The following is a 24,892-nucleotide window of genomic DNA, read 5'->3' on the forward strand; positions in this document are numbered from 1 at the left end:
GCATAGTTATAATTGTTTCACAACAGCGAGATTAAAATTCCCTTGCTACTCAGGCCAGCTAAGGAAGGCCGAGCTAGGGTGAAGCTACTATACAGGAACTCCAGGGGCCAGGTACAATCTTTCCTTACACCACTATTCCTAGCGAACCAATACGGTAGGAAAGCCGAACTAATAATAAAACGGAGTACGAGTCGTACTCCGAGAGCGACGCTCATAACCAGTATGGTAATGCACAAGTATTCTGCGGGCCTTGGCTAAGTGGACATCGGAGAGGTTAATTAAGGCCTCGGAGAGTAGCGTCTCTCTATAAAGGGCATGCCTACTGCTGCTGCATCTTCTCACATCTACTACTTTACTCTGTAACCAACATGAAGCTCATTCTTCTTGCTCTTGTGCCTGTGGCATTAGCCCAATTTCCAGGCGAAGGCACCTGGTTTACCACGGGCCGTGGCGAACCTGCGCCGAGTGACGACCGCTTCGTCAACTCTGCATGCAACCCTTATTTTCACTTCTTTTGCGTATGACCATGAGATACCTAATCCCTTGTAGGGTAGATACTGTAGAGGAATAGGCTAACAATAACACAGGGTGTCCAGGAGGGTAGTACCGGTCAAAATCCAGATAGCCAGGCTTTCCCAGTCAAGCGGACTTGCTTTTTTCCAGAAAAGAAGCATGGGGGTCAATCATGTTCTCCTGAGCCAGGTTACAACAAAAACGCAGCATATGTAAGTTTACCTCTAACCCAACTAGATCTCAATTAGAGTTACAGAACTAACAGCATGTCTCTATGTTGTTTGCGTAAGTCATTGACATGATACTATGAGGAACTCTTGAGTCAAAGATTGCTAACTATGTAATAGTGTCGGCCGTAGTGTCGGCGTGTTTTGAAGGCGAGAATTGTTGGTCAGCTACCGGGACCCGCACGGCAGACTGAATTGTGTGGTTCGAATAACGTAACAGTATCTACAGTGATTTAATTGCAATTTAATTGGAAGCCCTTTCAATACATCAAATACGTGCAATTCTTCATGTGATAATGTGTGAATCCGCTGTTGCACGGCGGAAACAGGCGGCCCCGTCGGCCATAATACCGTATTGCGCAACTGCTACTCACAAGTTTATACATACAGTTACTTCAACCCATTCACCTGTTTAATAATCCTATATGTTGCTGTCGTATCACTCTGCTGTCTATTTTACGAGGGGGAGACTTGATATGTTCGCTTGTAAGGAGAACGATCTCCACAGAGGTTACCGGTACCCACCGCAGTGGTTGCTTAGAGGACAACAGTATGCAGTACCTTGTACTGTACCTGACCTGCAGATAAGCACTAGATTCAGAATCTAAGAGGCATGACATTGCTCGCACAATTGCTTCACAGTAATGACTCTCAATGACTCGCAATATACGGCTTAATACGTGTATCTACTTATGTACGATAGCATCCATAGTAGGTGGAATGAGCATTGCGTCCAATGTACTGTAGTGGAGCGTTCGTCATAACCAACACAGGTTGTACTAGCTGCAGGAGATGAAGAAGTGTGTTGAATGTCCTTCTGAAGGCCTTTCAGTACCTTCATATATGGCTCTTCTCTATGTCCCTTCATGCGCCCGAGTCTGGTTCTTCCGCATTATCCCTGTTTCCTCTACCACAGAACTGCATCATTTGCCCTAACAACCTGGCGCGGATTATTAGGGGAGTTGGGACGCTCCACGGGACCACGCGAGATCATGGGAATGATAAACGCGTTCTCTCCTTAAAATGCCTCGTCTGTCCTACGTCCTGTTATTATATCTCCACGCCTCTTGTACCTTATTCACTTACTACCTGAATGGCTTACCTCTTACACAACATGAAACTACTGATAACTCATTCTATCGGGATCGGGAAGAGAGTACCCCTTGCGCTAAGGTAATGTGCCGACGAACCAGAGTGACAATGTTGGAGATATACCACGGTAGGATTACAACGTCGTGTCCATTCATTTTGTAGAGAGAAATTACCATACTGTACGACTCCAGGTGAAGTGCCAGTCAAGCAAGTCGGGTGGCCCCTGGGGGTTCCCGCACGTGGTGTGACGAGGAAGAATACAGCCATTAGTGTTGCAAGAATATTGTGATGTTCACTGCGTACGTACTTGTCAGTGGCTATGTCGTAAATTCTGCATGTCGTGTTGCAGCCTGCTACGGAAGGTCCCGTACCGGTACCGGTATTACAGCCAAGCAATTGCTATTTCTAGGGTCAAATAGATGAATTTCCAGGTTTACAGCATTAGCGCGGTCAAACTCGGTGTAATACGGTAATTAAAAGTCATGCAGCCCAACATCCCTACTGTAGATATAACAATAGCGTCCTGTTAGAGCTGTGTATTAAGGGACTGAACAGTAAAGCTCAAAATCATCTTGTAAAAAGATGATATTTCACACCCACCCCATATGGCGCAGATAGTGCAAGGGATAGCCTTCGCCATATAGGAGACTTAGCAGACTTGTCATACGAATCCAGAGGATATCTGTCTATACTCACAGTTTCTATGTTTTAATCTGGAGTTTGAGGCGTTTGCAATAAAATCACCTATAGCCTGAATTATCACAGGGTACGTTGGTAAGTGAACAAATAGAGATGTAAGTGAACCTACTGCCAGGTTCCAATTTCAAAATGATATAGAAGATTGTTGCCATCATACTTTGGTCGGTGTACAGATCGAAGTAATTGTAGAATGATCAAAAAATACCAACCAGCTTTGAGAACAATATACCCGTTGTGGCCGTCTATCGACTACAATGCACTATTGATCCGCTGTCTTTCTATGGTCATCATAATCAAATCGTGTAATGCTGAAGATCACGATGGGCTCATGCAACTCAATATTCAAACTCAGCGTCTTATGACTGATCACTTAAGAAAATATGACGGATGGCAAAATTGATCAGCATACTATAGGTCACGGCTATGAGTCCTGGCCTAACGTCCCGTCTCCCTACGATGAAGGTAGTAAGTCTTTCTATTACAACGCAATGGCGTACTGCTAGGATCGATTAAACTGGAGTCTTGTAGTGCATGAGAGGCGAACGAACATATGGATATGTGAAGACAGGCAATATATTATTCCGCGTTAATATGCTAGCTCGAAACAAAAAATCGTTAATTTGCTGCGTTTTTGGGCTAGAAGATGTTTGAAACTTTAGGTCCTAGGATCGCTGTTAGGATGATAGTAGACGGATGTTGAAGCTCTAATAAGACGAAACGCTAGGGTATCGAACACTTCTTCAAGTTCTGTGAAATTTAGAATGTGCTTTGATTGCGTTGGTCTAGCAAAAATTGACATGCATAATCTGATTGCTAAATGCAGCAAAGGTCCTCTACTATAATATAAGTTCTAGTAGTTCTTCTCTCCAGCCTCCGGCTGTAGACAGAGTCAGTCAACCTGTGGGTACTTTACACGGTACCAAGGGATTAATCGGTTCTGCGAAGTCTTACTATTTTCTCATGTATTGGTATGAAGAATATTCGCTCCTGCTCGGATCACTATGTCGACCGCCAGTTCCGCCAGCTAAATCGCCACATCAACAGAAGGCCCCCCCCATGGCCATCACCCATTCTTCCTCCGTAATCCCATCCTTATCGACCATGAACTGTTGTTCTCCAGTGCTGCAATGATATCCTAAGACTGTCGCAACATTCGTATTCTCATCCTTCTCTTCTTCCTTCACTACGACCTCATTCGCACCATCCAGCTTTTCACCCAACACTGCACACATCTTACCATTAACTTTCCCAGTCTTGCCCTTGACACCACAAACCCCTATCTCACCTCCCACATCGCTCGCAACCCACTTCCTCAACCTCTCCAGGTTCTCTTTGCCTGCCGCCCAATCTCTCGCTTCATACGTACCCTCCTTCCGCGCCAAATCCTCCGGCCCATTGCCATACGGCTGAGTCGCCTGCACCAGCGCAATTCTACGCTTCCTAATTGCAGTAGCACTCTTTCCTTTGAATGGAAATAATGCTGCAATCTCCTTGTCTGTCTTCATGGCCTTCCAGAGCGCCCAAATGGCCTCATCTTCTTCGCGTCTCCATATCACTGGTATCTTGCCATGAGGCTTTCCGTTCCGGCGTCCATCTAAAGCGAGTACATCTGTGGGAACGAGGTTGTTTGATTTGAGGTAGGCCCAACGTTCCTGGATCGGGATGCGTGGAAGATGCAATGAGGCTGCAATGGATTTATTGTTCTGATGGTTGCGGTGGCCGTTTATGATGGCGGCGTCGATTTCATCGGTCCAGTATATGGTGGCGTACGTCTGTTCTGACAATTTGAACTTGGCTAAGGTGGGTGGCTTCTTGTTGCCGCCTCGTTTCATATAGACGTGGTGTGTCTTCACGGCATTGGTGCTTCGTGAGAGGATTTTAGCAATATCGGCGTACTTCATTTTTTGACCATTACGCAGGTGCAGAAGCTGGTCTTCTTCTTCTTTTGTCCAAGATACATGAGATTTGGCTCCCCGTGGATGTTCTGAACCAGGTTTGGGTAGATCCATTGTGTATGATGCGGTTTGATGGCGAGCTTTTGATTTCAGTTGTGTGGATTGTATAAGCGGTACGTGAGGGTTGAGCTTAATCTCCCTGTAGCTTTTGTTTTTATATCTGCTGGTCCAAGAGAGGTTTTTATGCTTCATGGTCTGCTCTTATCAGTAGGTGGGCTTCCGCAGTCCGTCTGTGCTGTTAAGGTGAAAGTGAAGTGAAATCCACATCACGGTGTATGCGCAGTTTCAGCTCATTTACAGAAAGTAGGTGAAGCATATTTGGTTACTGGGAGACCACTAGGTGCGCGTCATGGACAGCAACTCGCAGTGAAGGTGTACACTTTCACGCGCACGTGATAGCTTCGACTTTATTTGCGCAACCCCTTCGAACCCCTTCTCTTCCACATTTGTTCACACTACTATAATTAATCAACATTCAATACTATCTCGCAGGACAAGTGTCAGCCACTGAAATCCCTACATCTTTGTGTCTACTCAGGCCCGTCCAGAATTACGCCATCGCATCTCAGATCCACGGTGTCCACTCACAGTCCAACCCACTACATTGGCTCTTGTTATACAATACCACACTCCGGTAAACGGAAATGTTATCAAACTCCACCACCCCAAATCTTCCACATGTTCCCATTCCACCTCACCAAATTTCCTATCCTGACGCTATCATCGGCGAAATCACTCCAAATCACCAAACCACCAGGCGCAGGGACTATCACCCTGATCATCCTGGTTCCTCTACCCAACACGTGGCTCCACCTAGCGCCAGCATCCTAAATAGTCCTTCAGCCGACACAACACACTACCTTGTATCCTGGCGCCCAAATCCCGCAGGCATCATCACTGACAAACCAAGTCTAGTGGAAAAAGGTGTCCTGTGCGCTAGATTCCCAGACATAGTGGAGCAGTGGGAGGAGAAAGGAAGACAGAAAATTGAAGACGGGCAGAAAATGAAGGCTAGGGCAGAAGGGTTGGCTAGATTGATGTGGGGCGGTGAGAAGAATTCGAGTGCGTTTGGGAGATCGGAAAACAGTGGTGTACTGGATGAACGAGCAGCGGGTGTGAGGTGCACCCAAGGGGACAGCACAACCCACCACTGGGGCGAAGTACACCCGTGCGACGGTCATCCAATCGACCAGGACGAAGAAGATATATGCAAAGGATGTAGGGTGGATCACTGGAGCCAGATCACGTTTAATCTTCAAGGTCGTGGTGCCCGGGTGGCAGTTTGTGCTGAGTGTGCGAGGCGGGTGCAAAATCCTGGGGGCGACAAGCCCAGACTAGCACAGTGTGTCTGCGAGACAAAGTGGAAGTGTTGGGCATGTCGAGAGCGGGAGTTGAATGAGTTGGCGAGGGCGAGGAGGATGTGGGAGGTGAGGAACGGAGGCGCGTGTGGGAGATGTTGTGGTACAGGGGAGATGGTGGATACGATCGGATGGTGTGTGCTTTGCAAAGGGTTTAGGGTGTATGCTGAATATGCTGAGGAGCAGGTATCGTGAAGTCCATGGATGTGATGGAGGTGAGCTGAATAAGACTGAATATGTCAGAGGTGAAGGAGTGGACTCTTTCTACTAGCTTGTTTGGTGGGAGATTTACGTTGACACAAGAGGAACATGCGAGATGTCGCTTTCCAAACTTTTGATGATTCTTCCATCACCCCTTCGTCCTATGAGGCCATAAAAATCAGATAGCCAGTAAACAACGTTTCTGTACTTCTGGTACTACGCTGTGTATCTTATGCTTGAAAAACCACAGATTTCTTTATTTGTACATAACTCATTCCTTCCCTTTCCCCTTGGCGCGACCGCGTCGCTCATCATCTGCATCTTGCGGAAACTGTACACCCATCAGTTTCATCATGTTCCCCGCCGGTCCAGCCATGCCCGCTTGCCCTTTGAACGCCTTCAACATGTTATCAGCGAGATTATAGTCCTCATCCAATAAATCGTCGTCATCATCGTCATCATTACTACCCCTTTCGTCGCCTTTACCCACGTCTTCAACACCGTCCTCATCAGCAAACGCAACCTTTGCTCTCCCCTTTCCCTTTCCCTTGCTTTTGATTCGACCCATCCCAGAGCTCTCATCAGTGTTGGGGTTCATATTCATATTCAACGCCCCATGCGCAAACAACTCTTCCTCCATCAGCTTACTCAGTTTTTCAATTTCTTCGTCCTCTTCTTGCTCAGCATCTTGCTCGAGAGCCAGGGCACGCGCTTCCTCTGTGAGAAGTGCTTTCTCGGCTGCGGAGAGCGTCATATAGGCTGCGTGAGCCTTTTCGTACTCAGTGAATTCGGCGTCGGCCGAAGCGTCGGAGTTGTCGGTGTCGGAACCGGAAGGGTAGTCTGGAATGGGGGGTTTCGGGGCTCGACGAAGTTTAGGTTTGGTGTCGGTTGGAGTGGTAGCGGAAAGAGGAGCAGAGGGGCGTGGTGTTGGCATTACATCATCTTCGCTACTACTGTCTTCTGGGTCCTCCCACCCGCGATTCTCGGCATCTGAATCATTGTCTATGTCCATAGGGTCGAAATCCCCTTGAGCACCTTCAGCGCCGGCTTCATTGTCTGCGAGGAACGAGTTGAAGCGCTCAACCATTTTCTTCAGATTGTCCTGTGCAGCTTTGTCACCAAATGCTTCTTTATTACCTGTTCCCTTTCCTTCCAGCTCTTTTTCGAACTCAGCAAAATCGATATTCAGCCAACTTTCATCGTCTTCACGTCTAGGCCAGTCTGCTATCTCGGCGTCGGTTGGGAGTACGTCGTCACCGGTCTCTAGGTCGTTCAGAAGTAGGGCGATTTCGCGTGTCTGTTTGCGCGATGTGTAGAACGAATGTGAGAGTAGCATTTGTAGACCTGCTGTAATTTTGATGCCAATTTCTGATTTCTCTGCTGTTCTTCCGGAGTTTATAAGCTGTTCGAGTGCGGTGTCCCATGGTGCGGGAGGCTCCCAATGTTGACCCAGGAGCTGGGCGTAGAGGACTTTGGTGAAGCGGACACTGACATCGACAAAGTCCTCTGGTGGAAAAGTCAAGGAGATGCTTGATTTACTGGGCTGAACGAGGCGAATAGAGATGGGATCGCGGAGATAGAAAGCCTCAACTATGGCAGCAATGTATGAGGGATTGATGTGGAGAATATGTGCAACTTTCCTTGGTAACGGCACAGTTGCGTGATGTTGGTTTTCTGAAATTGCGGCAGGATAGCCATTGAGCCTGTGAAAAGCTTCCTTCTCTACCTTGATGTATTGCTGTGGTCGAGCAGGGGTGTCGTCAATGCTGCGCAGTGCTTGTGCCTGGTCCAATGGCTTTGGTTCTTCTCCTTTTCCAATCGGTATAATCAACAGTCGATGGCTGTTGATCCAGACTCTGTTTTCCGCGACTTCGGGGTTTAGCCATTTCGGTAGCGCATTTGCGGCCTCGATGAGCAAGAATTCGCCATCCGCATCATATATTCGAATCCAAGCGTCTTTGAACTCCTTGCTCAATTCTCGTAGCAAGTATACAATTAACCATTCATCAGCTACACTGTCCCCGTAGTTTGTCTGACCCCGTAACAGCCATCGATGTTCTTCTCGTACGAGCTCAAGTTTAAGAGCGTCACGCTGCCAGATGTACTCTTTGAGAAACTGCTTCTCGAGTGCGTTGAGGGCCCGTTGGAAAGCCTGAAGACGCTCTCGGGTCTGAATGTCAGAGAGGCGCGAGTCGATGATGAAGATGATGTACTCCACGACGTCTTCAGGCAGCTTCTTGGGGAAGCCGTCGAAGCCTTCGCCAAACCACTTGAGATTGTCATGTGGGCCTTCCATGGGCGAATAATAGGTCGGCGCGGACCGTATACCGAGATGACAGTATTCGTATTAATCTGAGCGCAGCCGATGCGTTCGTGCGTGCGTGTTTTTGTCGATGAGCGAAGAGTGCATACGAGCAAGAAACAAGCACGTGATGGACGTTGACGCTCGCTCCAAATGAGGTTTTCGGTCAAGTCAATGGGCCCGTTCTTTCCCTGTCGCGGTTGGACGCGCTTTCCCTTTCTGCGCTTCCCCACCCCCCCCAAGCCGGATGGTCCGAGCTCTAACAACAACAAACATTGGATCATCAACACCATTCAAAGCACCAAAGTACTGCTGCCATCAACCAAATCAGCCATACGGAAAAGCGCATCCCCCTCCTCGACTGGGCTGCGCGTCCCCAACACCATCCTACAAGCCCCCTCACTTATGCGATATTCAGAAGCAGCCTATCCACCATGGCCCACATTCTCGCAACACCTCGCACTGATGCAGGCGACGTGACGCGCCTCACAGTGGGCGACCTCTCCTTCAGCCGAGAAGAGTCCTTTCAAGCCCCAGCCGAACGCGACCAGCTATTTCAGAAAATGGGTGGCGCACGTACACCACGGAATAATCTCGCACGCCGCAACCTCAGCGCGAAGAACGAATTCACGCCCATGCTGAAGAGCGCGACTGCAAATCGGACACGCCAGGTCAATGGATTGATGAACGGCAACCTCACCACGCCCGCTGCGATGAAGCCTGGATTTCAGATTAGCAACACACCACTGCCCGAGGCAAGCACGTTCGACATCCAATCAAGCTCTTTTGCCGATTCAGTGGATGGCCGCACGCCGGTGCCAGACAATAGCTCAAGTGACATGAGCACACCCATGGCCTTGCCGCGACGGGCAGCAGGTGAACTCGACAATGGAAACGGCAATGTGCTTACGTTGCGCGAACAAGAAGCTCGCCTCGAGCAAATCGACAAAGAGAATTTTGGCCTCAAGCTGAAGATCCACTTTCTCGAGGAGAACCTTAAGAAGATGGGCCCCGAGTTCAACATCAAGGCGCTGGAAGAGAACATCAATCTCAAGTCAGAGAAAGTCACCATGTCGCGCGATATGAAGCAGTATATGAAGGACCTCAAGAACGCCGAAAAGGAACTGGATTCATACAAGCAGCAACTACGTGAATATGCCGAGAAGGTCAAGCGGCGGCACGTAGACGAGGGATTGCGCGAGGAAATGGACGAGCTCCGCAAACTAGCAGATGAACGTGCGGCTGAGATTGACAAGCTGGAAGATAAAGTCGAGGAAGCCAGGAATGCTGAGGCTGAGTTGGAAAAGGTTAGTGCGGAGCTGGAAGAAGCGCAAGCAGAAGTCTCGAAACGCGATCGGTTGCTGGACGAACATGACGACCGTATTGAAGAGCTCGAGAAGGAGTTGGAAGCACAGTCATCTCGATCGGCTGGCCTTGAAGAAAAGGAACGTGAGATAGCTGATCAGGCTGAGCGCATCGCTGAACTCGACGCACAATTGCAATCACTTCGACAAGCTCAGCGAAATGACTTGGCAGACAAGGAGCGCTTGCTGGCAGAGCAGAACGATAAGATCAAGGACCTGGAAGATCAGCTACGCTCGCTCCAACGCTCCAAGGAAGCCAAGATCAATAAATTACAAGATCGAATCGAGGCAGCCGACAACGAAAAGGACCAAGAGATCCGAGAGCTGGAGCTGAAGCTTGAAGAGGCAGAGCGGGAGCTCGATGCTGCCAATGATGAGAAGCGACAAGAACTTGGTAGAGTAGAGGAACGCTTGCGCTCCCTGGAGCGTGAGAAGGATGCCGACATCAAGGAGCTACAACGACGTCTACAATCTGTGCAACATGAAAAGCAGGCCGAATTGGAAGCGGTACGCGAACGTGTGGAGCTGGCAGAGTCACAGGGCGATAACCAGGTTCAGCTCGCTCAACAATCTGCCAATGATGCTCGACAAAAAGTACTCGACATCACCCGTGAGAAAGGCGTAGAGTTGGAATTACTGCAAGCCAGAGTCGACGCGGCAGAAACCAGGGCGGACGAGCTCGAGGACTACCGCAGACAATTCCAGGACGCCATGCAGCAGATCACACGCCTGCAACGTGACGCGTCCAATTACGAGCAACAGCTCCAGCAACTTCGGAGAGATCTCAGCCAGAAAGACCGCGAGCTCGAAGACCTGGACAGGCTGCGGCGAGAGCGTGACGATGCGACCCAGGAGATTACCGGTCTACGTTCTACACTCACAAGCAAAGACGCCCAGGTACTCGCGCTGAATAAAGCTATGCGCGAACGCGACGCGCTTACCCGCGAGCTTGCCGACCTCCGTCGCGACCGCGATAATCTTGTCTCCAAGATTGCGAACAAAGACGAGCAGGTCGAAGTACTGCGTAGAGGCAACAATGACCGCGATACCCTTGTTGCCACCCTACGGCAAGAACGCAACGAGATCGAAATTGAGATGCGCAACTTGCGGTCAGCGGTGTCTGGGAAAGACACGCAGATTGAGGCTCTACAGAAAGTCACGCGTGAACGAGACGCGCTGTCAAGAGATCTGTCCAACTTGCAGTCGTCGCTACAAAGCCGCGAGCGCGATGTACAAAGCCTGCAGAAGAAGATCGAAAGTCAAGAGGCGACTCTTCAAGAGCTTAAGCAGCTCAAGAATGACCTTGGTAATCGGACCCGTGAGCTGGAGACTGCGCGACAAACAATTTCTGACCGGGATGCTGAGCTTGAAGCCCTTCGAGATCACGCCGATGAACCAGACACACAAATTGATGTGATGCACAGTTTGGTCCGCAAACGTGACGATGATTTGGAAAATCTGCGTGAGGAACTCAATGCGCAACGAGGCCAAGTCGAAGAACTCCAACGGTTGGCAGAAGAGCGTCTAGAAGCCCTCGAAGAGCTGCGTGACGAAGCCCGCCGCGAAAAAGAAGATTACGAAGCAGAGATTGAGGTCCTACAGGAAGACGCAGACGAGGTCGCTGAAGAAAAGGCCTCACTCGAGGAGAAAATCATATTGCTGGAATCCATGATTCGTGAGAAGGAAAACCAGGCCGGCGCGCTTCAGTCCGAGTCTCGCGCGGCCCAACGCGAACAAAAGGCAGCCTTAGAGGAGAAGATTCGTGGCCTTGAATCGAAACTCCGCGAGAAAGACTCCCAACAGCGTAAGCTTCTCTCCGAGGCCAAGGCGACAGCCCGCGAGCAGAAGCTCACTTTGGAGAACGAGCTCCGTGATCTGCAGTCTCGCCTTCGGGAAAAGGAATCACAACTTCGACTCACGCAGGCCTCCGCGAAGGCTATTCAGCACAAGGCTGATCAGGACGCCATTGACTTGGATGAGCAAGCTGGTGCATTGACGAAGCGACACGTCAAGGAGATAAACGGTCTCGCAAAGCAGATTCAATTCCTCCGCGCACGATGTTCGCGTGCCGAGGCCTTCCGCGAAGCCCTTGGATACCAGAAGCGGTTCTTCCTGATGCAGATCCAAGTTTACAGCGAATGGTACGCCTAGCCTCCCTCCCCCTCCTTGCGCCGAGTTCAAAATACTAACACATTTCCAGCAACCAGGAAGATCTCAACCTCATCTCGCAAATGGGTATCACACCCGACATTACTGTGCACGAGCGTCGTCCTACACTTAAATCCGCCGCATTGGCTGTTGTGGCAGCCATCAGGATGCAGAAACTGGCAGAGGGCTGGGCGCAGAATCGCAAGATTCATGAGCAGTTGAAGACGAAGCTTGAGTCTATGAGACGAGCAGGCAAGGGCAGGGGGGTGGGCGGCACGTTGAGAATTGCGCGATAGACAATGTGTGGATATTGGCATGGCGAGGATGATGATATGATGGCATGGGGCGGCTTCTTGGTGTACGGTTGATATATGACGGTCATTTTTAGGCATGGGAGAGATTGCGGATCGGTACGCTGCCAAATTGCAAGCGTCTTCATTATTCTACCGAAGCCTTGAGCACAGCTGGAAACTATGCCGTGCTGTTTGGTCACGTCCTGAACATGGCTTCCGAAGCACACACATTATAGAACGCAACGAAAGACCAAGTTTCATGAGTGCTGATTTACAGACGTCGCCGCCGTACCTAGTCTCAGTGTCGAAGTCTTCGAATTCGCCAAGCAATCCCATAAGTTGCCGATTCAGCTTGATCGATTTACGATTAATGTACCGGGGGGTTTGGGGACATGCAGACGAAGTGTGTGCCGACGTGAAAAGGGGCCATAATTTCGTCAGCTTGCGCATTATCGGCTGTGCTCAATGATGCTCACAAAGTCTGTGATGTTGCAAAAGTCTGTGATGTTGCAATGTTAATGGAGTGATTGCTTAGTCAAACAGACGCCATACTGTGGTGGTTAGACGTCGGCCATTTCTTCCCTCAGTAAGACAGGCAGGGTATTAAGCGGCGCTCATCCACGATACCTACAGAATGCAGTCAAAGTGCGAATGAACTTTCACCCGCCACCCGGGCGGAAAGACTTCCACGCCAACGGCAACGGCAACACTAGCGTACAGAAAGACCAAGACTGGCGGATGATGGATGGTTTGTGAATCCTGTCATGTCACGCCGTTGCATAGGGATCAAGATGGTAATAGGAGGCTGGGCGAAGGGCGGGTATTTTACCACAAGCCGATTAGCCTCACTGTATTGCTGTTCTCTCCGGACCCACCATGAGGCTCTTGAGGTTCAAAAACCTCTTCCACGATGCCTTGGCGGGCTTCAACAACTGGACTGTCCCGGTGGCTGGTCCAAAGCTGCTGTCGTGCTAGTCCCTCTCCGCCTTTTCTCCGCAGATCCCTCGGGAGGTGATTCGGGCCGATCGTGAAATGTTCAATAGTGAGGTACGGTGTATGACGATGGAGAGCGGGCTGTTCGCTTGTTTGAGCGATTCCAGATGATTCCCGACATGTGTTCCGATCGATGTTGCGGAAGGGTGCGGTGATATTGTACAGTGAATGAACGCGCGTGCATGGTATATGATGGAAGGTTCAGGGTACCGTGGATCGAGCAGTATAAGTACCAGCGGTGAACCTTTGATGGTCTTCCCAAGGCGACTTTGACTCTATCCTATTTTCCGGTCATCATGGTTCGGTCATCGGCACTCGTCGCCGGCGCTGCTCTGCTCTTGGGAGTAGCAGATGCCTACTACCATAACAAGCGACAGACTGGTAATGAGAGCCCTACTGTTGTCATTCCAGGAGCATCTTCTTACAATGGCCTGAACCTCGTCCCTCAAATGGGATGGAATAACTGGAATGTAAGTTGAATGTAAATCTTTTCTTTTGTACCTTTAGACTAACATCGCTAGGCCTTTCACTGCGATGTAAACGAGAGCTTGCTACTCACCACTGCGCAAGACATGGTTGACTACGGTCTCCGCGATCTTGGCTACAATCACATCGTTCTTGACGACTGCTGGGCTGTTGGACGCAATGAGAGCGGCTACTTGGTCGCTGACAGTTAGTGCCCAAGCTGACCGATCAGTAGCCAATCAAAAATTTAACATTGTTCCAGGCTACAAGTTCCCCAGCGGCATGCAGTCCATCGTCGACCAAATCCACGCTCTAGGCTTCAAGTTCGGCATTTACTCATCCGCCGGTGTGCTCACCTGCGGCCGCTTCCCTGGCTCTCTAGGCTATGAGAAGCAAGACGCAGACCTATGGGCCTCCTGGGGCGTCGACTACCTCAAGTACGACAACTGCTTCAACCAAGGACAATCCGGGACTCCCAAGCTCTCCTTCGACCGCTACAAAGTCATGTCTGACGCGCTCAACGCCACCGGCCGCGAAATGGTCTACGCAATGTGCAACTGGGGCAACGATGACCCATTCGACTGGGCGTACAGAATCGCAAACTCCGGCCGCATGAGCGGTGACATTTACGATAGTTTCAACCGCCCTGATGACCGCTGCCCTTGCACAGAGGCAGTGGGATGCCCGTGGCCCGGCTTCCACTGCTCCGTCATGAACATCCTCAACAAGATGCCCGCGATAACTTCGCGCACCATGTCCGGCTACTTCAACGACATGGACATGCTCGAGATTGGCAATGGCGGGCAATCCGACTCGGAGTACGTAGTCCACTTCAGCATGTGGGCCATCAATTCGTCCCCCATGCTCATCGGCACAAACGTCGGCACCTTGTCTCCCGCCAACCTGGCCATCTACTCCAACCCTGCCATTCTAGCTATCAACCAGGATCGTTCTGCGGGCGCAGCGAAGCGTGTCTGGCGCTACCTCGAGGCTGCAGATGACAATGGCCAGGGCGAGATTTCCCTCTGGACCCGCACCCTTGGCAACGGCGACCGTGTTGTTGCGCTGTTGAATGCGGCAAACGTTTCGATGAGTATGAATGTCACGATCGACGAGGTATTCTTCGACGAGAGGACCGCGGGCGCGTACCGTGCGCCCCCAGAACTGAGCCAGACATGGGATATTTTTGACCTCTGGGCAAATCGCATGAATGAAACTGAGGCTGCTGCTGTGCTCAACGGTACGAGTGGTGCGATCCAGGCGAATAGCACGACAAGATTCAATGCTACTGCGACTAGCTATGCTGATGGTGTCGCTAGTGGACATCCTGCGCTTTTGGGTAAGCAGGTTGGCGTCTTGGAGCCGAGTGGAACATTTACCGCAGAGATTGCTAGACACTCGGTTGGTGTGTATAGGCTTCGCTCCCGGGAGGCTGCTTTGAGGAAGAGGGACGAGCTATGAATCTTTTTTATGAAATCATGATAGTGGAACGAACTGAGGCGGCAGGAAAGCAGGTTCCTAGTCACCCCCAAGTACACGTAACGCGTCAATAAATGAATGATGATATCCTTTGACAATTGGAAACTTTTTGTTTAGTTTGATTTCTGGAAGTGGTTATTTAATGGTTCTGTACCGAATCACGTACCTCTATGCTGTACTCTTCTCCCGCATCCACGCCGCAACAACACCCTCCAACACCTCCTTAATGACCCTCAAGTCCCTGCGCACATCAGCCATCCAATTTGCAACCGCAAATCTACACGCGGGACTCCCATCCCAAGTGGTCCCACTAACATAAATCTTTTTCTTTGCCTTGATCCTCTCCACAAGATGTCTGTTTAACTCTTCATCCCTCGCACGAAAAAGCACAATGATGAAAATCCGACTCAGTATGTCCTCCTGATTCTCAGTTCCCCAAGTTGCCTGCGGTAAGAGTTCAAATGCACTGCTATCTAATACAAATTTCGCGATGCCGCGAGCCAGCGCAATTTGGCGCTCAAGCATGTCCTTGTACCCGTCCCGTCCATATGCAACCAGCGTTGCGTAAGCAGGCAACGCTCTGAAGCGACGAGAATTCTCCAATCCAATGTTTAGAGGCGACATGATGCCACCGGTAACTGCGCCGGTGGCAAGGTACGCAGCGTTTGGGTTCTGAAACACGCGGGCGGCAAGATTGGCATGGCGCGAGAGGAAGAAGCCAGAGTCGTAGGGTACATTGAGGAGTTTGTGTAGGTCACCGGTCAGGGAGTCGGCGAGAGGGATGCCAGAGGCTGCGTTGATAAGTTTGTCGTATGTTGTGTTTGACGTGTTGGTTGTAAGTGTGTGCGTGGAGGGGTGAGATAGAACGCGAGCGAAGAGACCAAAGGCGCCGTCGACGTGGATCCATGCACCATACATGTCACATAGTCGGCGTAGCTCTTGCATTTCTTCGAGACTGATGGTGGCGAAGAGACCGGTATTTACTTCTGATGCGCTTACTGCAACGATGCTTGCAGAGCCTGGTTGAGCAAGCAGGATTTTCAATGTATCCATGTTGAACTTGTGGGGAGCGTGAGTCAAGCCGATGGTCTTGACGCTTGCTCTTCCTAAGCCGAGTATACTTGCTGCTTTGGAAAGGGAAGAATGTGGGACCGTGGTGAGAATTTGGATCTCGTCGATGCCTGCGCGGCGCATGGCTTCAATTATCCCAACTTCACCGACACTGACCACTTCATCTGTACGGTGAGCTGATGCTTCAGCAATAACATATTCGCGTCCACACGCCAGACCGAGAACGTTACTGGTTGTTGCACCAGTGGTGAAGGTACGGTGGGGCCAATGTTGTGGGTCCAGGTCCAGCAAGTTGCAGACAAGATTGAGGGTGGTGTCTTCAACATTTGTGGCAACGGTTTCGAAGGGGAGATGCACTTGCACATTTTGATCGTGGTAAGTTACAAGGTGATCTGCAAGAGCGGCGGCTGGTGTTGTGCCACCGGTGACAAATCCGTAGCTGCGTGGAAGGTCAGGAGTTTTCCAACGTGAGACTTACTCATTCAAGCATCTGGGACTTGGACGAGCGACGTTGGGTGTAACATACTACAGAGCGTCAGCGATAATAGAATCTTGCTTCTAATGGGGCCGCGGGGATGCAGGAAAGATGGAGAATGTTGCAGGAAATGGGGAATGGCTTCAGTGTCAAGACATGTAGCACTAAGAGGAGGGTATTGCAGAGAGCGAACAGCAAGCACAGTGGAGATGTCACTACATACCTAATTAGGTGATCGAGCAGAGGCATTAAAGGCTGGAGCAAGATCTTCTTGTATATGTCGTATTGTTCCTTCAAGACCTTTGCCCGAGGGCGGCAGAATAGACACCAGCTTCTCTTGGCCATGAGCTAATGCGACTCCAGACGGAAGCACTTCTGTGGGTGTAGGCTGCGAATGGAGCTTGGCAATCTCGGTCGCAAGCCTCTCGAATGCTTCGACATCTCTCGCATCCATAGTATCGAAGGGACTCGAAGTTAATCAGAGTGAGGTTGAGATGGCTGCCTTATGGAGATTGCACAATCAATCATGCAATGGGCCAGGTACCATGAACGTTGGGAATTATGAACGTCTACCACTGATTGCAAGAAATTCATGAGGAATACCGGTACTGCATGAGGGGATTCCAAGATGCAGGATTCTTGGGGTTTTTGCAAAGGACTGCGATGGGAGATTCTATGGCTCCTGGACAAGCATTGGGTTGTCTTGTTCCTTGTACCGTATTACTATAAGGGATCGTGACTGATTGTCAATCTTGGGCATCTGTATATACCTGTCGAAGACATTCACCGGTTACCAGTTGAGGGCAAAGGTGAAAGATGAGGTTATGAATATTGAATATTTGAAGTGAGGGGGAAGTACCGGTGCGATATGTCACGTGCCTTGGTGCCGCGCTAGAAACGCGTCGTGAGGGGCCCACAACACCACCAACGCACACCAACTATGTCATCGCCACCACGATAGCCGGACATCTTTTCGACAAGCACACAATCTACGCGTTAAAGTACCAATGTGCACAACTTCTGCCAGCCATGCGACGCTCTGATGCCTCTGAACAACCTCAACAAGCATCTCCCTTGGCTGTTATCCGAGAAGCCTTTCATACCGCACGCTGGATCGGTTGTAGCCTATGATCCCAACTCTCTTCCAACCAGTTCAGCCACCGCCTCGCAACCCTCGTCTTTGCTGGCGGAACAGGTAGAATACAATGAACCAGCACCTGCATCTGCCCCACAGCCCGCTCCACCCCTCACTCGGCCTGTTGCACCCCGCATTCTTACTCGGTCGAAGACGATTGATATACACAACCCACCAGGACAGAAAGAGGCGACTGCGGATATGGCAAGGCTGAGACAGACACCTGCCAGTGGAAAGCCTAAACTTGTACTGGCTGGACTTCCACATTACGACAGGGCAAATGAGGAAGTAGCTGTGCTACGCCGAAATGCTGGGGCCTGTAGTACGCCAGTACCGACACAGCGGACCGCCAGAAGGGTGCGAATCGTGTCTGAACATGTAGATGCCATCGACCTTACTGGAAACGACCATCTACGCTCTTCGCCAATTGCAGACCGTCCAGCCAAAGGGAGAAAGAGGAAGAGCGATGAGTTTGGGCAAGACTTCCGACGCGCGAAATCTCCGAGGCCGACGCGCAACGCACCCGCGCCCAGTCCTCAGCTAGACGACGAAGATTTTCCAGACATTGACGAAATGGTACTGGCTCCTGAGAGCCCACCTCCACCTTATTCCACCGTGGTCCCGACCGGACGCGAACAGCAGCCACCCGGCGACATGCCAGATGACGAAGATATCGAATCTATGCTTAAAGCAGAGCATGAGGATCGGATACAGGAACAAGCAGAGACCGTGCCATCTACCCAGACACGTAAGCGCAAGCCATCAAGTCGTACGCCTTCAGAGACCTTGGCCCCAGCTCGTAAGCTGGGGAAGCAAACCTGCAGTCCTTCACCAATCAAGAACAATATTCTGAAGGCCAAAAAGACCTCTCTTACAGACAAGCCCGTTATCGGCAAAGTTGGGCATACTGTATTGGACTCAGAAGATGAAGAATATGGCGCATTCGATGAAATGGACGAAACACGGTCTCGTTCTCGATTAAAGACGCCCACCAAGGAAAAGGTGGGCGAGAAGACCCCTGTGCCAAACGCGAGCATGCCGCTGCCTATACGCTCCCCATCGAAAGCCTCGTCAAGTCCAAGACCTTACAAACCGGAACACGATTCTATGCCCACGCCAGCAAAGTCGCAATCGCCACGAAAGCAAATGATGGTGTCGAAAGAGACTGGCCTTATCACTGATGCTGCCGTTGCGCAGGATCAATCGACGCCAAAGTTTTCCCAACCAACCAAGGAGCAGCGGGATGCTATGCGCATAACTGTCAATGCTTTCCTCAAATCAGAAGGCGCACATTTACAACAACATCTGAACGCCGCCATTTCTGCATGGGATAGTGCCCGGGCGGCCTTCGTCACCTATGTGGATGAGAATGGCACGCCTGGCGTATCAGAGCTGGAAGTCGTGAACCGCGAGCGCGCGCGAAAGGATGCAGTGGAGCAGCTAATTACACTAAAATCGACTTGTGATGATATTGAAAACCAACGACGGCGTATCAGAGAAAAGATCGACGATGACTTGAACAAGGGACAATTCGATGGCGAAGATGGCCATAAGCTGAACAAGCTCTTCAAGTCACTCGAAGATGCTCAGATACAGATGTACTATCTCCTCGATACTGCTGCGATCAAAACACGATCAAAGCCAATTATCAAAACTGAGCGTGCAGAATCTCCTTATGTTGTCATCCAGTCGACGCAGACTAGCCCCATCAGGCAACGAAGGCGGTCGCTGGCCAATGCCCAGTACGAACAAACTGCTCCGACGCAGAGAGTACCGCAAACACAAGTCGCAAAGCCAGAAGTTTGGACGCCCACGCGCCGCATACGATTCGCCGAAGAGCAAGTAGCTGCATCTCCATTGCCGCAACCGGATTTAGGTTCTCATGTTCAATACAATGCTGGGGGGGCCCAAGATACGTCCACCTCACGCGACCGCTCCCATCGCATCCCGGAGACACCATGTCGTCACAAGAATTATGATTCTACCGAATGTGAGTCTCATGGTACACTTGACGAGTTTGATGACCTAGATTTGGAAGAGGGAGACGAGAATCTGTTCACGACCAACATGGGTCCACCTCCAGGTCCGATCGAGATTAAAGATGATGATGATAATGATGATGATGAAGAGTTTGGTGGTGGCTTTGATGCAGATGAAGAGGAAGACTTCCTCCACGAGATTAGCAACATTGAAAATCAGGCACCGAGTGGTTTTGATTGGAAGGGCGAGAGGACTAACACGCAAGCATCAACCTCTCGAGAAGTCTTCCGCGAGACAAACGCAAACACCATCCAACCGCCCAAGACTCATCCGTTGCCGAAGAAGCCGCAGATGGACATACGCGCAAAGAACTACCCTGGAATGGACTTTCCGTGGTCCCAAGATCTGCGCAACGCACTTGTTCGTCGATTCGGCTTGCGCGGGTTCCGGCCTGGACAGCTCGAAGCTATCAACACTACCCTCGGCGGAGAGCATTGCTTCGTGCTTATGCCCACTGGAGGTGGAAAGTCCCTTTGCTATCAATTGCCATCCGTCATCACGTCAGGCAAGACACGCGGTGTGACCATAGTCGTCTCACCATTGCTCAGTCTGATGGAAGATCAGGTTGCAGCTTGCGAGCAACGTTTTGGTATGCAAGCGTTCCTGATAAACGGAGAGTCTACAGCAGCGCAGAAGAACATGATTATGGATGCTCTGAAGGAACGCGACCCCCAGAAGTTTATCCAAATCCTCTACGTGACACCGGAGATGCTTAGCAAGAATCAAAGGATGGTCGGTACTCTTCAGCAACTACATTCGCGAGGCCATCTCGCAAGAATCGTCATTGATGAGGCGCATTGCGTGAGTCAATGGGGGCATGACTTCCGTCCAGATTACAAGGCACTTGGAGATGTTGTACGGCAGTTCCCTGGTGTCCCTGTCATCGCCCTGACAGCTACTGCAACTTCGCTCGTCCGCACTGATGTTGTTGCCAATCTAGGTATACAGGGTTGCCGACAATTTTCCCAAAGTTTCAACCGTCCCAATTTGTCTTACGAAGTGCTTCCAAAGTCAAAGGGTGTAGTGAACAGCATCGCGGAGCTAATCAAAGACAGGTACTCAAAAAAATCTGGCATCATCTACTGCCTATCTCGTAAAAGCTGCGAAGACGTAGCGAAGAAGCTTTCCGATCTTGGCCTCAAAGCGTTCCACTATCACGCTGGCATGGAATCTGCAGAACGTTCCGCAGTCCAGCGCAAATGGCAAAGCAATGAATATCATGTCATTGTGGCGACTATTGCGTTTGGTATGGGTATCGACAAGGCCGATGTTCGATACGTCATCCATCATACCCTTCCGAAAAGTTTGGAAGGCTACTACCAAGAGACCGGACGTGCTGGCCGTGATGGCAAGCGATCGGAATGCTATCTTTATTATCAATACACTGATTGCAGGACGTACCGAAAAATGATTGACGAGGGTGAAGGGAGCTTCGAGCAAAAACAACGGCTGCATAGTATGTTACGGACGGTTATCCAGTACTGCGAGAACAAGGCGGATTGTCGACGAGCGCAAGTGCTCGGCTACTTTAGCGAGCCCTTTGACCCGGCCAAGTGCAATTCAACCTGCGACAATTGCCGATCAGATTCCACATTTGTGACGAAAGATCTCACGGAGTATGCGGCGATGGCCATCAAGCTCGTTAGCAAGGTGCATGAGGATAGTGTCACCATGCACCAGTGCGTTGACGCGTTCCGTGGCGCCAGTACCGCCAAAATCAAGAAGTCTGGACTGGAAGCTTACGGTTGGGGCTTTGGCAAAGATCTGGAGCGAGGTGATAATGAGCGGATCTTCCAGCATCTTGTTGACGCTGGGGCTTTGAAGGAAAAGAGCAAAGTCAACAAGGTTGGCTTTGCCACAAATTACCTTCACGTAAGATATGTGGATCTCTCGAAGGCGTGCTTCGCTAACACAAACAGCCTGGTCCGGCACGCAATGAATTTCTTACCAAACGCCAAAGGCTGCAGTTGCAAGTACGATCCTCGCCTCGGAAGCTTGCAGCAAAGAAAACGACGGCGAGGAAACAGACAGAATACCCTTCGACAAATGTCTCATCGCCAATTCACGCACCAAAACAGAAAATACCGCATCTTGTGTACCAGGGTATCGAGGAAGAGGAAGAAGAGGACGAATACTTCGATAAACCCAGCCATCCGACACGGAAAAAGGCACCACGCGGTCATGATGAAGATGGCTTCATTGGCGGGAATTCTCAAAATAACGCCGACGCTGCCCCTGTTCGCATGGCCAAGTCATTGGGGCCGACGACCACGAAACCCCTTGGAGCTCCCATCACAATCGATGAACGCACGGCCAACCTCACCACCTTTCAACAGGACGTACTCCGCGACTTTCTTACCGGCGCAAAAGCCCTCCGAAAGAGCATCATGACGCAAAAGGGTCATAGAGAAGCCATTTTCACAGACACTGTTCTGCGAGAAATGGGTATCGATTTACCTTCAACCCTTGACGAAATGCGTCTGATCGAAGGCATACGACCAGAAATGGTGGATCTGTACGGGAAACGCTTCCTCCCTCTCATCGAGAACTCACGCGCCTGCTACGGCGAATCGGCACCCATACCCAGGAACCCAGCACTGCGCCGTCAACCAGCCCCTCTTCGAGTTGTCCACACCGTTTCAGATGATGAAGAACAAGTCGCAGATATCAATCACAGACTCGTTGTCGACCTCTGCAGCGATGACGATGACGATGACGACGAGTATGGGCAAATGCCATTTGGTGCCGACAACCAAGCTGAAAGCGACTACTCTTATGGCGATGACGACGATGAGGAGGAGGACGACGATGCAGAGCACAGTTCCCGATACTTCGACCAGAGCCTCGACCCCCAGGTTGCAGAATTCAATAATCGCTACACACAAGCTGCCGGGCCATCATCGTCGGCGAAGCCGCCCAAGGCTCCTCCTGCTGCGCGAGCCAGTTCCAAGGTGACTGGTGGACCAAGGAAGAAGTATTATAAAAAGAGGGCTTCGGGTAGTTTCGGAGGATTTGCAGGAGTGAAGAAACGTGCACCCAAGAATCGGGCACCGCGAGGCGCAGTGGCAGCGGGGAAGAGGGGTAGTGGTAGTGGCGGGAGAGGCAGAGGCGGAAGAGCCGCTGGAGCAGCAGCTGGAGGGGGTGGCTGGGGCTCAATTATGGCGATGCCTACTTAAGTTGCAATCAAGTTGGCGTGAGCAGACTTTGATACTACCTTTGGCGCTGGATTCGGCTAGGAGCATATCATTACAAAAGAGAGATGTTATCGTTAGTCAGGGCAAGTGTGTATCATCTATTTGTTAGATATTGGATTACTACAATATATTTTTTAGGCGAACATGTGCATAATAAGCATCTCTTAAGCGTTTTAGAACAATAGAAATGTATTGTATAATACCTTCTAGGAACTTAACATAATAACATAAAGATGCATGCGAAGGGATAGCGTTTACATTAATCCTACGAAATCATGCACAGTCAGCCCTACATTAAAGCACAGGGAGCCGTTGTTAGACAGGGGGGGGGGCTGCTCTTGTAACGAGTGCTTGCACTCGTTCTAGTTCTTATTAGACTAGCCAAGATATCGCAAGCCCTAATATAGCTCTAAGTCTAGTCTAAGGCCCCTCTACCTCTATATATAAAAGGAGCCTTATACTCTTAGATAGATAGATAAGTTCTTCTTATCCTTTTATATAAGACCTATATGTGTAAGAATTTATCCTTTTCTATATAAATACGTACTCCTATATACCTTTAAGTTATATTAGATCCTATTTAGATGCTCCTAGTTACCTACGTTCTTATATTCCTAGATAGGTTTATCTAGTTTATAATAGGTGTCTATTAGTAGAAGAGTTACTATTTACTAGATAAGGACTATAATTGTATTATAAGCTTACTACTCCTCCTAGATATAAAGGGCTTAGGCTTATGCCTAAGCCTAGGTCTAACAAAAGGTCGGTAGAGACTAACACTACTACTAAGCGAACACGCTACACACCTATAAAAAGGCGTAGAGGGCTTACCTCTCCTTTAAGATACTAAATACTATTATTAACGCTTATTGTATTCTCCCTTAAGGCTAGTCTATAACACTAGAGTTCTTATATCTTCTTCTTAAATAGTTTAATCTTAGTCTTATAGTAGTCTAAGTTATCTCTTTATACCTTACTAGTATTTATAGTTAGGTTATAGGGTATCTTAGGAAGGGTTGTTTATCTATATTTATCTATTCCTAGTATTTACTTATCTTTATATTAGTGTAGTTTTATCCCTAGGTAATTAAGAAGATCCTATATTCTTAGGGAGGTGCTTGATATTTAGAGCTAGTAATACTACCTTATCTAAATAGTATAGGTAGTATAAATACCGCCTAATAGAGCGTTACGCGTAATAGATAGTAATATTATAATAAGGTAGTTGTAGTTAGTAAACCCCTTAGTAAGGTAGTAAGACTCTTAATTATTAGATACAATACTTAATAATATAAGAATACATAAGATAGGTATTTATATTAATCTATTAAATATTAGTATTCTATCCTCTCTCTAGGAGTGCTAGAAGGCCACTCCTTTTTATTGTTAAGAAGTATTCTAATTTAGGTATCTTGCTAACCAGCGACTATAGCTAGCTAGGGCTTTTTTAGTGCCCTATACTAACTAATAGGAGACTAGGGCTTTCTATATCTAAAACCTAGAATATCCCTAGTTATTATATATTAGCTTTTACTAGTAGCTATATCCTAATTATATACTCCTATTTAACAAATAGTAAATAATAACTATTAGCTATATAGGTTTAGTAGAGCCTAACTTACTAGTAGTAGGTTATAATCTAATTAAGTAATAAGGAATTAGATGTGAAGGGCTTAGGCTTATGCCTAAGCCTAGGTCTAACACAAGACGGACCAAGTCTAACACCACTACTAAGCGAACACACTAGGGTTAGGGTTAGGGTTAGGGTTAGGGTTAGGGTTAGGGTTAGGGTTAGGGTTAGGGTTAGGGTTAGGGTTAGGGTTAGGGTTAGGGTTAGGGTTAGGGTTAGGGTTAGGGTTAGGGTTAGGGTTAGGGTTAGGGTTAGGGT

General features: G+C 49.5%; 8 protein-coding genes across 8 annotated transcripts; 5 read left to right on the forward strand and 3 right to left on the reverse strand.

The window, feature by feature from the left end:
- Positions 1-368: 368 nt before the first annotated feature.
- IAQ61_010558 (uncharacterized protein) lies at positions 369-888 on the forward strand (the record flags this gene model as incomplete). Its single annotated transcript, XM_003841907.1, has 4 exons — positions 369-518; positions 588-725; positions 779-798; positions 861-888. The coding sequence occupies 4 exons, from the start codon at positions 369-371 to the stop codon at positions 886-888; spliced, it is 336 nt and encodes a 111-aa protein (XP_003841955.1).
- Positions 889-3,568: 2,680 nt separating this feature from the next.
- IAQ61_010559 (uncharacterized protein) lies at positions 3,569-4,678 on the reverse strand (the record flags this gene model as incomplete). The annotated part of the gene is made up of 1 exon (XM_003841908.2): positions 3,569-4,678. One exon carries the CDS (start codon positions 4,676-4,678, stop codon positions 3,569-3,571), a length of 1,110 nt encoding a protein of 369 aa, XP_003841956.2.
- Positions 4,679-5,130: 452 nt separating this feature from the next.
- Positions 5,131-6,039, forward strand: IAQ61_010560 (uncharacterized protein; the record flags this gene model as incomplete). Its single annotated transcript, XM_003841909.1, has 1 exon — positions 5,131-6,039. The coding sequence occupies one exon, from the start codon at positions 5,131-5,133 to the stop codon at positions 6,037-6,039; it is 909 nt and encodes a 302-aa protein (XP_003841957.1).
- Positions 6,040-6,316: 277 nt separating this feature from the next.
- IAQ61_010561 (uncharacterized protein) lies at positions 6,317-8,341 on the reverse strand (the record flags this gene model as incomplete). Its single annotated transcript, XM_003841910.1, has 1 exon — positions 6,317-8,341. One exon carries the CDS (start codon positions 8,339-8,341, stop codon positions 6,317-6,319), a length of 2,025 nt encoding a protein of 674 aa, XP_003841958.1.
- A 314-nt stretch (positions 8,342-8,655) lies between these two features.
- Positions 8,656-12,388, forward strand: IAQ61_010562 (uncharacterized protein; the record flags this gene model as incomplete). Its single annotated transcript, XM_066098832.1, has 4 exons — positions 8,656-11,852; positions 11,912-12,125; positions 12,156-12,215; positions 12,248-12,388. Coding segments are annotated over 4 exons (3,612 nt in total), but the record flags the coding sequence as incomplete, so codon positions are not given.
- A 1,053-nt stretch (positions 12,389-13,441) lies between these two features.
- Positions 13,442-15,071, forward strand: IAQ61_010563 (uncharacterized protein; the record flags this gene model as incomplete). The annotated part of the gene is made up of 2 exons (XM_066098833.1): positions 13,442-13,619; positions 13,693-15,071. 2 exons carry the CDS (start codon positions 13,442-13,444, stop codon positions 15,069-15,071), a joined length of 1,557 nt encoding a protein of 518 aa, XP_065951378.1.
- Positions 15,072-15,257: 186 nt separating this feature from the next.
- IAQ61_010564 (uncharacterized protein) lies at positions 15,258-17,418 on the reverse strand (the record flags this gene model as incomplete). Its single annotated transcript, XM_066098834.1, has 2 exons — positions 15,258-16,633; positions 17,406-17,418. The coding sequence occupies 2 exons, from the start codon at positions 17,416-17,418 to the stop codon at positions 15,258-15,260; spliced, it is 1,389 nt and encodes a 462-aa protein (XP_065951379.1).
- A 170-nt stretch (positions 17,419-17,588) lies between these two features.
- Positions 17,589-23,146, forward strand: IAQ61_010565 (uncharacterized protein). Its single transcript, XM_003841914.2, has 2 exons — positions 17,589-21,682; positions 21,730-23,146. The coding sequence occupies exons 1-2, from the start codon at positions 17,678-17,680 to the stop codon at positions 22,984-22,986; spliced, it is 5,262 nt and encodes a 1,753-aa protein (XP_003841962.2). The 5' UTR covers positions 17,589-17,677; the 3' UTR covers positions 22,987-23,146.
- The last annotated feature ends 1,746 nt before the right edge of the window (positions 23,147-24,892 follow it).

Source organism: Plenodomus lingam (assembly GCF_022343315.1).
Source record: "Plenodomus lingam strain CAN1 chromosome Unknown contig_8, whole genome shotgun sequence".
Taxonomy (NCBI): domain Eukaryota; kingdom Fungi; phylum Ascomycota; class Dothideomycetes; order Pleosporales; family Leptosphaeriaceae; genus Plenodomus; species Plenodomus lingam.